The sequence below is a fragment of the Ceratina calcarata genome, unplaced genomic scaffold (genome assembly GCF_001652005.2).
Source record: "Ceratina calcarata isolate Rehan_Ccalc_2016 unplaced genomic scaffold, ASM165200v1 scaffold329.2, whole genome shotgun sequence".
In the NCBI taxonomy this organism is placed as follows: Eukaryota; Metazoa; Arthropoda; class Insecta; order Hymenoptera; family Apidae; genus Ceratina; species Ceratina calcarata.
In genome coordinates this window covers 607,773-620,648 of record NW_017155624.1, presented here as the reverse complement: position 1 = coordinate 620,648, position 12,876 = coordinate 607,773, and the positions used below count along the sequence as shown (strand labels likewise).

Genomic DNA, 12,876 nt, shown 5'->3' with positions numbered 1-12,876 from the left:
GGACAGAGCAGACGGTATTAAACGGAATAGGACAGGAAGCGGATGTTTGTACTTGTACCGCATGCAGGCTCTTTAATTCTCATTAACACGCGGTTTTTCCTTTGCAATAAATATGCACCGTACAGATTAGTCAACCTTCTTATTTCCCTATCCAAGTGTGGTATTACCTGTTACTCGCGAGCGGCTTCTCCGTTTACCCATTAATCATCGACGTTGTTCCTTTTTTTTTCGTTTTTTTTTTTTATGTAACACTCATTCAACGATGCGGCATTTTTCCCGCCAAGTAATTAGCTTCTTCAGCCTGCCTATGTACTTTGCTCCCTGATGCCATTCCGTAGATCTATCCACAACAGTTTTTTGTCCTCTTAACGTACGTAGCTGAAATAACCTGTGACCGTTAAACTATTTCTGATATATAGTATTATATGAATTGCGTTACACCATGTGACTCTAATACAACTGTGGAATGCACCTAGTGAAATTGATGAAACGTCTTGAGGAAACGATTTGGCGGATATATATTGCTGTACGTTTATAAAAACTTGGCTATGCAAATAAGAAATAAATATGCTTGAACAGTGGAACTTATTTTTGACGGAACGTACGTATAAAATATGCTTGAAGTTATTTTTTGTGCAAGAACAACTGACGACTTCCGACGTGGATTTTTTATGCATGAGTGCACCGGCGCATTTGTAGCTTTTATCAATTAGTCGCGCACGATGTGCCATCTGGATCGAATATTCATTAATAATCGATTTTTCATTCATCGATGCCCTAATCAAACTTATATACGATAAACTTCCGTTCGTAATCGTATTTTCGATTCTCTCTTTACGATGTTCGACTTTATAGTTTCTCTTTAGCAACGAGTATTAATATTGGTATGTAAAAGGAGAGTGAATGGGTGGAAAGATAATAAACGAGCGAAGTTCTTTTTTATGCGTGTACATTTAGTCATTCGAATATTAATTGGAATTGTGTCCATAAGAATTATGTAGTTTTCGTGAATAAAAATCATGTCCCATAATAATTAAACGGGCGCGGATATTTATAAACTGTCTCGGAACCAGTTCTCATCCTCATTCCACGATATTACCTACCTCGCGTCGTTATCAGGATTGTACACAGAATTGAGTTCAGGTTCCAGTTTTATAGTCTTTCAAAAATTATCTGCCAATTTAAAAAGTCTTTCACGAAGTCCAGATCGATAATACGATTGGATCATTTCGAGAGTAACTATTCTACAATATAATTTGTAATTATGTAAAGGGTTTTTATTTTAAAAACTTGTTAGAGTATCCTTGGACAATTAAGAAGGGATTCTTCAGGTCGATTCATCCTTGCTCCATTTAAGAATATGGGAGGGGGCGAGAAATTTGAGAAAGGTCATGCGAGGGAACATTACATGCCTCTTTTTCAACGATGGGTAAACCTCTACCCTATCGTTTTGTTTCGTATCTGCTCGATTTTCATGAATATACTACACGTAGCTGGGCTGCAGTCTTGCGTCGGAGCGGGCGACCAATAAAAGCGACAAAACGCGGTTCTACCGCTTTCGGTGAGTCGGTACAAGAAGAGAAGCGGCGCGGTAACGGTACCCAGAAAGCCAAGGATACCCGAACCTGTGTCGGGAGGATCATCAGAACGAAACCTTCCCATCTTCTTTTCATGAACCGACGAACGTCTAAAAGCGTCTGATCCTTGTACGCTCGAACTTTTCTTATTCATATAGAATTATACAAGGATAGTATCTATTTTTATAGCCAATACATCCTTAAAGGGATTCAACTCGAATATCCGTCTATGAATTCCTTTTTTCATTTTTATTCATTTGCAAAATAATTTTCTTTACAATTATTATTACTCTAAATCATTTAATCACTGTAATAATCACTGTACTGTAGAATATTATCTGTACAAGATTTGTTAGTACTACGATAGTATGTTAGAAGTGAACTAGAACTGTGAAAACTATGAATACAAATGCAAAATAGACTTGGCCGATACATAGGAAAGTGAGTTGCATTAAAAGGAATGGGACAGAGCAGACGGTATTAAACGGAATAGGACAGGAAGCGGATGTTTGTACTTGTACCGCATGCAGGCTCTTTAATTCTCATTAACACGCGGTTTTTCCTTTGCAATAAATATGCACCGTACAGATTAGTCAACCTTCTTATTTCCCTATCCAAGTGTGGTATTACCTGTTACTCGCGAGCGGCTTCTCCGTTTACCCATTAATCATCGACGTTGTTCCTTTTTTTTTCGTTTTTTTTTTTTATGTAACACTCATTCAACGATGCGGCATTTTTCCCGCCAAGTAATTAGCTTCTTCAGCCTGCCTATGTACTTTGCTCCCTGATGCCATTCCGTAGATCTATCCACAACAGTTTTTTGTCCTCTTAACGTACGTAGCTGAAATAACCTGTGACCGTTAAACTATTTCTGATATATAGTATTATATGAATTGCGTTACACCATGTGACTCTAATACAACTGTGGAATGCACCTAGTGAAATTGATGAAACGTCTTGAGGAAACGATTTGGCGGATATATATTGCTGTACGTTTATAAAAACTTGGCTATGCAAATAAGAAATAAATATGCTTGAACAGTGGAACTTATTTTTGACGGAACGTACGTATAAAATATGCTTGAAGTTATTTTTTGTGCAAGAACAACTGACGACTTCCGACGTGGATTTTTTATGCATGAGTGCACCGGCGCATTTGTAGCTTTTATCAATTAGTCGCGCACGATGTGCCATCTGGATCGAATATTCATTAATAATCGATTTTTCATTCATCGATGCCCTAATCAAACTTATATACGATAAACTTCCGTTCGTAATCGTATTTTCGATTCTCTCTTTACGATGTTCGACTTTATAGTTTCTCTTTAGCAACGAGTATTAATATTGGTATGTAAAAGGAGAGTGAATGGGTGGAAAGATAATAAACGAGCGAAGTTCTTTTTTATGCGTGTACATTTAGTCATTCGAATATTAATTGGAATTGTGTCCATAAGAATTATGTAGTTTTCGTGAATAAAAATCATGTCCCATAATAATTAAACGGGCGCGGATATTTATAAACTGTCTCGGAACCAGTTCTCATCCTCATTCCACGATATTACCTACCTCGCGTCGTTATCAGGATTGTACACAGAATTGAGTTCAGGTTCCAGTTTTATAGTCTTTCAAAAATTATCTGCCAATTTAAAAAGTCTTTCACGAAGTCCAGATCGATAATACGATTGGATCATTTCGAGAGTAACTATTCTACAATATAATTTGTAATTATGTAAAGGGTTTTTATTTTAAAAACTTGTTAGAGTATCCTTGGACAATTAAGAAGGGATTCTTCAGGTCGATTCATCCTTGCTCCATTTAAGAATATGGGAGGGGGCGAGAAATTTGAGAAAGGTCATGCGAGGGAACATTACATGCCTCTTTTTCAACGATGGGTAAACCTCTACCCTATCGTTTTGTTTCGTATCTGCTCGATTTTCATGAATATACTACACGTAGCTGGGCTGCAGTCTTGCGTCGGAGCGGGCGACCAATAAAAGCGACAAAACGCGGTTCTACCGCTTTCGGTGAGTCGGTACAAGAAGAGAAGCGGCGCGGTAACGGTACCCAGAAAGCCAAGGATACCCGAACCTGTGTCGGGAGGATCATCAGAACGAAACCTTCCCATCTTCTTTTCATGAACCGACGAACGTCTAAAAGCGTCTGATCCTTGTACGCTCGAACTTTTCTTATTCATATAGAGTTATACAAGGATAGTATCTATTTTTTTCTCATTTAAAAGGAAGACAGTATTTTGCAATTTTTCCAATTACCCAATCATGGAGAAGATTGAAAAGTTCATGATAAAATAACGTTTATCAGTCTTGTTTTTTACTAAAAGAGAAAAGTATGTAAACGAAAGAAAGCTACGAGAGTCATTTGATCAAGAGAACCCGATGCATTCCAGATGCCTAAGTGTCGGCCTACAATGTTTAGTTCAGGATAGATAATGCGACGTTGGGTTACCCCCGAAAAATCTGGGAAATCTTGAACAAGTCTGGACTTGCATAGAATCAGCCTGGCAGACATTCGATTGAGTTACCTCTGCTTTCAGAAATAAAGCATTTCGTATTTCTTACAAATCCTTTCTTACAAGCAAAACGAAACATTGCAGCATCTTTAATTTTTCAATCATCATTTTACACAGTTACTATGAATGTCCTGAACTTAATTAAAATGTCAGACTATACCGTTCGTCACTTGTCTCAGGAATAATTCTCGTCGCGAATTTTTCATCTATTCCTTGATGTCGTTTTTAACAATTGTTTGCCTCATTGTTTCTGGGTTCTGTTCACGTCTGTTGTACGGAAAACCGAGGGTTGATCGCGACTCGCTCGATCGCGTGCCAAGATACTTCGCGGATCTAATTAGAGACGCTCGTAACGAGCTACGTGACAGAACGGTGGTTACGCGATGTGAAGCTTGTTACTTGAATGAGGTCCTGCGCGAATAATTGTCCGTCGTGGAATCGGTGATTCCAGCTTCTGCTTGTTCGTGCAACAAACGCTGCCTGCAATATGATTGAAAAATTGAAATTATTGGTTGACAATGAGATAATGTTCTCGACCTCAATATAAAGTTATTTATTTCGAATTCTTATAAATGTACAAAATTATTAAATATCTATTTCATTGTTAAAGAACAGTAGAAGTATAATAAGATTTACTCTACGTACCAAATAATAGATTTTTCTTTTTTTTATCCCAGATAATTTCGCGAATAAAAGTTATACTTATAGTGTATGAAAGATAGATTACAGTAGCTAAAGATTTATTCGTTCCTTCGTTTGGTCATTAATAAAATGGGACATCGAGCATGCAAACGTGAAGAAGGGGGAAATAAACTCCTGGAATATTGTGATGGTATCAGTGTATTATTATAGAGGAGGAGAAACGTCGAGGAACGAATAATTGAGACAACAGTGAACTAGCCAGATAAAGTATAATAACGGTTATTAAAAGTCTTCCTATAAAATATAAAACAACCTGACAGCTAACAAAAATAAGGAAAACGATACGGATGGCACTTGATTACATTTTATAGAATCATTTAATCCTCGTCATTAATAATTATTTTATTCAATACTAAAGATGCCTTTTTATTTTCTTTAGCGATTTGTATGCCGGTACATATTTTGCGATATTTAAGTTAGTCTGTAGCGATGATACTAGGCAGTGGTATCAAACGGGAATATCAAGAGCTATTGTCCTACGACGGTATCGGTGGAATTTCGGTTGATTGGCGAACGGGCAGGGCGCGAACGATAATGACTGATAAGCGAGCCGTTGCCCGATGCTCGCCATGTTCGCCTTCGCGGCGGGTGACGTTGAAAAATGCAGTCCCGACGCCTGTTGCGAATCGCGTTGAAAAATGCGTCAGGAATTCCGTGGCCTCGATCGCATGCAAATATTGTAATGTAGGTACGCGCGGTTGGAAGAAACGACACGTTTTTCTTTGCAGTTCGACGCCAGGCGCCGATTCTGGTCAGAGCTCACGACCAGAAACAATTTTCACGACGCTGTCTTACGCAACTCACGTCCTTTCTTGTAAAAACAAAAAGATATTTACATGTCTTAGTATGCAATTATAATTTCTGGTCACGGTCTACGGTGTTCTTTTTTTTACAACAGTGCCTTGAATTCGATTTTTCTCATTAATTTTAGAACCCTGTCTGGAAATGTTTAACATAATTCTTTTACTGTTCCAAAAGTGCAGTGAATAAAATTCTTCGAATCAAACTCTTCATTATTAAACGGTGACGACTGGAATTTCCTATTAGAATTTTTTAACTTTCCACCAGAAATCGAAAGGATGGAATTTCCTATTAGAATTTTTTAACTTTCCACCAGAAATCGAAAGGATTATAAGTGGCGTTGAAAAGGCGCAGGTGGAACAGGTAGCACGTGCGCTCATTACACGTATTCTCGTCGGGTTATCGTAAATCAAGCACCGATTAACGTAATTGCCGGGGTACGTTGTTCGCCACGGCTGTATCTCTAATCTGTACGAATGGGAAATTGAAAATTTACGGAATCGACGAAAAAAGCGGGGCGGCACGGCTACTGGTGGCTTCCTGTTCGGCCGCCGAATAAATTTCCATTCTGAGACCCTTCGATTCGGTTTTTGCCCGTTGGCTCAGCCGATTACCTAGCATTCATATGCGTGTCGTCTCCGTGTATCAAAACGAGAAGAATAAGAGTCGAAGAGAGTCTTAGAAATGTATTCAAGTCAACGGCTATTGCGATATTTGTCCCGTTTGCAAGATTTATCGCGAAGGAGCTTGCAACCTGACTGACTTTCATAGATACAAATCGCTAGTTAGAATGAGTGATTTATACGCAACGATATCCATCATTTCTGTGAGTTACGCGTGTGCCGTGAATTAAGTACTCAATGAAAATCTATTGTTCTTAGCGACGATTACGCTCGCTTATTCTATTAAAATGAAGGATCTCACAGGTAGGTGTGTTTATAAACGGAACGGTGAACCGTAAGAAAATTTTTACTACGCTAAATTAAAATCACAACAGAATGTAAACAGTGATGTAAATGAATAACGAATAATTCGCAGAGAATTCGCATTTCAGCAGAGAGAGTACGAGCTCGAGATTGCACGAAGCCGCTCTCCTTGCACGACACGACGGTCACGCTCGTAACGAACCGCGTATTAAGATGATAGTGCGTCCTGGCACGGGCCATCAAAACGACGGACTACCGTCTTAATAGCCGGAGATTTATAGTCCCAACGAGAGTCGACGGAACGTCATCGCCGTAGGAGAAAGAGACGCCTAAACTCGACGTAACCTAACCCAACCCGAAGTCCCGGCGCGGAAGGAACGAACACGGGAGGAGGTGTAGAGGCATATATACGGCTGGGAAGAAACACGAGGAGGTCCACGGAGGACGGCCTCTCTTGCCATCGAGAACAGCAGCTTCGGTCGAAAGGAAGGCGGACTGAAGAGATAGGGGAAAAAAGAGAAAATGAATGAAGAGGAAGAAAGAAGTTATCGCCGAGCCTGGGTGGTCTAGGAAAAGAGAAACAGAAAGGGGATGAAAATTCTTTGAAGGACACAGGAGATTAGAAGATCTCTGAAATTCAAGCTTCCAGTCATTTCAAGCATAAAAACAGAAATAGTATATTTCTTATTTAATACATTTAATTAAACGAATCAGTTTGAATAATTCTTACGAATTTGTGTTACTTTATTATTAGATTAAGATATAGAATTAACTTTGATTAAACATGAATTAAATCAGATATTAAAAGAATACTGCATTGCTTCTTATGAAGTATTGAACGAACCTCTGGGCAGATATTTTTTGATCGCACGAACGAGTAGTAGCGTGTTTGCCAATGGCAAGTATCGCGCTGCTTAACAATATTTAAATATTGTCGAGTGTGTTGGCGCGTCGAACGTGGCCGAGGGTCGTAGATAAACCGTCCCTTGCTTGCACAGCGCTCTGAGCTACCGTGTACCGCAGCTTCTTCGAACGTTTCCTCCTGTACACACAGTCAGGGAAACGATGTCCGTCGTTCCCAGCTGAAAGTGGCCCATCGGTCCCTCCTCGAGACGATCATTTGCCTTCCCTCCAATCTCGCCCGTGTCACGCGTCCTTCCTCTTTCCTAAACGACTTTCTTGTGCCCCGAAAACACGTCACTAAATTACGTGTAAACTATTACTACTAACGTGTGGAAACAAGGAACGGCAAATGAATAGAAAAACGTGTCGAGGAATGTTAATATTTGTGTACATTTTACTTAATACGTTTCGACAAAGTCGACGAAATTCGTCAAACTTTGGAAGAAAATACGACGAAGAAAGCGTGCCGGTGTCGACGAGCCGGTGCGAGTAAATGGTCAATGAATAAGTCACACGCGATCGTGACAGCGGCCGAGATCGTTGGTCGGAAATTAATTACCGGGGAGCGAGGGGGGTACGGCGACGTCGGTGGCGTTTTCGACGCCGCCACGACCGATAATGAAGCGGTCGCGAATCGGTCAATTGTGCCGTTCGAATCGAGTTTGCAGAGAGGAAGAAGACGGTGCAACGCATGCCGCGGGCATAGGGGAAAGGACAGTGAAAGAGAGAGAGAGAGAGAGAGAGAGAGATAGAGAGAAAGGTGGGAGAAGGCTCGACTCGTAAATCACTGGACATCGATAAGAGTCGTCGCGGCGTCCGCGCGATGTCCCTCGTTAATAATTGATACAATTAACGACCATTCATTAGAGTCGCCGCTCGCATCGTGCGCGCATATGGGGAGGGACGAAAGGAGAGTCACGCGATTCGCTTTGTCGTTCGTGCGGCTCGTTGTCGAGATAACCGGCAACTGAGTATCGGCCTTCCTTATATTCGACGCTTAACTACGTTATCATTATTATTGTCGGCTGGTCTATGGGTTTCGCGAAGGAGACCGTCTGCCGTCGCCGTTTCCCTCCGATAAAGTGGCCGACGATGCGTTATGACAGCAACTTTACGTCCTTTTTTCTACAAAAAATACGTATCGCGAGGACGTCGTAAAAAAGCTGCGAATAACCAATAAAACGTTAACTGCTGTCTGTATCTTCATTAGTCCGCCGTTGATTAGACGTTTAAATAGATATTAACAAACTTCTGATACAATCTGTGATGTAGTTTATAGGGGTTGGTATTTTTTTTAATGTGTCATATATTCCTCTGATTTATCACAGTTGTTAAAATCAAGCGGTACTTTAGTTAAGAGTGGAAATAATGCATTAAATAAAGGCACAAGCATTGAAATAATTTCGAGATAAAAGCGTTGAACGAAAATCTATTTTGTACGAATACTAAATTGCGTCTGTAGACTGATTGCACGGTGTTCGGTAACTTTTGGCGAGCAGTGTACCGTCTCAATGCCAACTAATTTGCCCGAATTAAAGAGAACACGACGGATCGCGAGACTTTCGGAATTAGACAAGCCGCGTGGCTCGAAATAATTATTGCCAATCGATTGTTCAAACGATATTACGTGCGTTAAACGTATTACGTTTGAGGAACAAACTAAATATCCCATTTTGATAGTAAAAGATTTTATTTTGCATGTATATTGTTAAAAATAATGATCTGAAGCGGCCATAAATCTTGCTGCCATCGCGTAATACTGCACGCAGAATCGAACAAGGGGGAAGCGGGAGAGATACAAGCGTGCGTGCGCACAATCGGGTGCGCTGATTTGCGCGTCCGCGATTTCCGTATCTCGAGCATGCATCAAATGCGCGGGTCTGCAGCGAACAATGCACGCGTGGTACGTCGCCGGGGACGTCGCGAAGGAGGATCGAGAGAGGAAAGGCGGTGTTCCGATAGCCGTGTTTCGTCGCTTCCGAGTGCGCGCCTCGGTCGTGCCCGTCTGCTTATAAATAACACCATCTCCCCGTTTCTTCGCGCGTTTCGCAGTTTTTCTCTTCCTCTTCTTCTTGCCTCGTTCTGCAAGGCTAATTAATATCACGTGATGAGCGATCGCGGCAAAACCTCGCCCGGGAAGAACGAGTAACGCGATCCGTGACACGAGTACAGAGAACATATTGTGGCTTTCATGAGGGACTTCGATGCCCTTCGTTTCAGATTACTTATGCGGACTTCGGCTTCGGGTAAATCATTCCAAACATTCGATGCTAATTAACTTAATAAAGACTGTTTACTTCTTCACGTCAAACAAAAATGATTCAGGCTCTAAATAATTACTATAGAAAGTTTAGTCAGGATTACGAATAACCTCAGGAATTGTGTGTTACGATCTTCAAATTATTGTTCTCTGTCGATCTTCTTATTTCTCTTCAAATCGTAACAATCCCTTAAAACATTTCCTGCTTTCAACTAATGAAATTCGAGATAAGATTAATGTTATTCGTACGGGAGAAATGAATCATTCGAACGAGATGGCGTTCGATCGGTAGGGAAACACGCGAGGAAACATCGGGAGTAGATAACGGAACGGGGAGGATAGACAGAAAGGCGAGAGAGACTGGGCCTACGGATGCTTTTGCTCTGACTGGAGAGCAACAAAACCGCATGCTCGGATATAGAGGACACATTGTGCGGAGGAACGCGTCGCGTTGTGGCGAATCGCCTGGTTCGCCTCGCACCATCTCGTCAACTTCGAACGGGGTTGCGAGAGAAAGAAAGAGAGAGTGTGTGTGTTGCGCGTCCGTTCGTTACCGCCGCGATACCGTCTTCTTCTTCTTCTTCTTCTTCTTCTTCTGTTTTTTCCTTTCTTCTTCCTGAGCGTTCTGCTCGCGTTGCGGCGGCGTGCCTGCGCGCCTTTTTTCAACTCGCCATCGACGTTCCTCCGCCGAGGCAGAGATTCGATTTTCACTTCGCGAAATCCATTAGATTTCATTATATTTAGTGATAAATAATTAAGTGAAGTTAGGTAATTATTATGTAATATTAATATACGAATGTTCGCCTAATTCACATGAGAACACTGCAAAAACTTCTATTAACTATGATATGGTAAATTGTCAGTTTTTTTATGAATTAGAGTGTTTAAAAATTGTACTGTTTTTAAAATTCCCACAAGTGAAACTAAAGAGGAATATCGGCTGCGAATTCCGCGTCGTTATCAATGCTCGCTATCGCTTCGATATGCAAAACCTCAGAGCGGAAAACGAAACGGTCGACGATATTCTAATATATTTTAAAGTACAGTCGAACGTGGATTAGCCCTTCATTTCCAATTACACAACGCGGTGATTACAAGTAACGATGGACAATCGGTTCCCATAAATTTCCTTGCTTCACTTATTATTCGCGAAACTAGAGGCTTGCAAACACGACCAATCTTTGCCTGATCGACGTTATTTAGAAGACACCAGGTATTTTATTTTAATTCTCTTCCTATTTTTAGAAGGAAAACAAACAAATTATGAAGCTGTTATTGCTTTAATATCCTTCGGTTAGCTTCTGGTCAGGTTTCTTATCGGCATAGGTGTAGATACGTTCCTACTAGTTTACGTTTCAATTTGAATGCATTTAACTATTTATCAAATTATGCGCATAACTTGACCGGTATTCTGGTCTATACATACGATTATGTACGAACGATTATAGAGCACTCCATGGATTTATTATTTTGACATATATTTATTAATTAAAACTCGTATTAATATAAAATAATCGTGCTTGAACACGAGTTCCTAGTGCGTTCACCGGGTCCGGTTCATTGCTTGTTCACCCGAGAGAAAAAGGATGCACCGAGAAAGAACGGTGAAAAGGGATGAGTCGAACAACTGTGGAGAAGGGCCGCTTTTGCTATCTGAAGGAACACTCATCGCGGTCGCTCGGTTATCGGCCACGCGGAATCATAATGGGCCATAATTGCATAAATATAATGTTAATTAACAATTAAGATTACCGCTTTGCCTAATTGAATCGCGGCTTCTGCTGGCTGCGTCCCGGAAGCCGGGGACGGGGGACAGATCCCGGGTTTCTTCTCACTCGTTGAGTGGTTGCAGCGGAGAGAAAAAGGGGTCAGGCTGGGGAGGCGAGTGTAGATTGCGGAGGGCCTCGAGCTTGGCTTTAAAACGTAACGCCGTATCGGAAAATTATGCCGATGGCCGTGGCCCGAGGTATGCACGTGCACACGTTTAGTTCGAGCCGCGAGGGAAGAAACGTGACCGAGTCGACTTTAGAAAAATGCGTGTATATTTATATACACACACAGGCGACACTCCGCCGCGCGGATTCAGAGAAATAAAAAACGACAGGGTGGGTGATAGAAGGCGAGGTTGCGAAGAGTATTGGCTCTCGTGAGGACTGAGATAGCACCGGGATCTCGGGACTTCGGATCGGGAATCGTGCCCGGAGAAAATTACGAGATATCTTTTTAGCAATTATCCCAATGAGGGAGGAGAAAGAAACCAGAAATCGTATACGATTTTCTAGCTCCTTTCGTCGGGTCCCTTCCTTAAGGAGAAAGATCCGCTGCTGCTTCATTAACAGGTATCATTGGGGGTCGCTGAACCGGTATCACCGATAGCCGAACGCCTATCGATCGGTCGATGCAGTACGGAATTTCGAGGACGCAATTAGCGGTGCGCAGATGCAATAATAATTAATTCCCGTTAATCCTCGCGGAGTGAATCGGCTGATAGTCTGCGGAGCTTTCCGTGTCCCGGGGAAATAAATAGAACCGCGATATACCCTCGAATCTTCATGGTTCTCCGAGAACACTTCGCGTCCCGTATTTCTCCTTAGCCTCAGCCTAACCCTTTCTGCCCGATGAATCTTATTCGATTTTTTTCTTTTTCTCTTGTTGCAGATGGTACAGGCGATCCAGGTCCTCCGGTTTCACCTCCTCGAGCTCGAAAAGGTAAGTACCTTTTACCATCGTATATATTCGTAGTTTATTTCAGTTGCTTATAATTCGTTTCAAAATCACGTTTACATTAAACTGAATTCATATTATTTATTATAGAATGTGTTCTATATCTGTTAACACATTATAATATGCATGATGTAAAAACATAAGGTGTGTTCTTCCGTCGTGTTCAAATGTGTCGCTGTTTGCGCCTTCCACTCATCGGCCATATTGGAAGTACGATGACCTATTGTTTATTTCAAACACGCATATATATTACACTCCGAGAACCTAATTTTTAACATGTTTACGATTTTAAAATTCGCTCTGTTTTAATATGAAGCGTGATTGGTTAGAAATCCAAAATGGCCAACGAGTGGAAGTGTCCGTCTACAGATGGATGTTCAAATGGATGCGCAAGAACACACCTTATGTTTTTACATCATGATAATATGAACACGATTGTCGTAATATTAATATCAA

At 41.2% G+C, this 12,876-nt stretch overlaps 1 protein-coding gene across 5 annotated transcripts in view; it reads left to right on the top strand.

Moving 5' to 3' along the window:
* Nucleotides 1–12,876, top strand: part of hth (Meis homeobox homothorax) — a 427,894-nt gene that overhangs the window by 72,955 nt on the left and 342,063 nt on the right. For all 5 annotated transcript variants that reach the window (XM_026813411.1, XM_026813410.1, XM_018024365.2 and 2 more), the window contains one exon: nt 12,355–12,405. In XM_026813411.1, the coding sequence (XP_026669212.1) occupies nt 12,355–12,405 (51 nt within the window). The remainder of the gene's footprint in view (nt 1–12,354; nt 12,406–12,876) is intronic.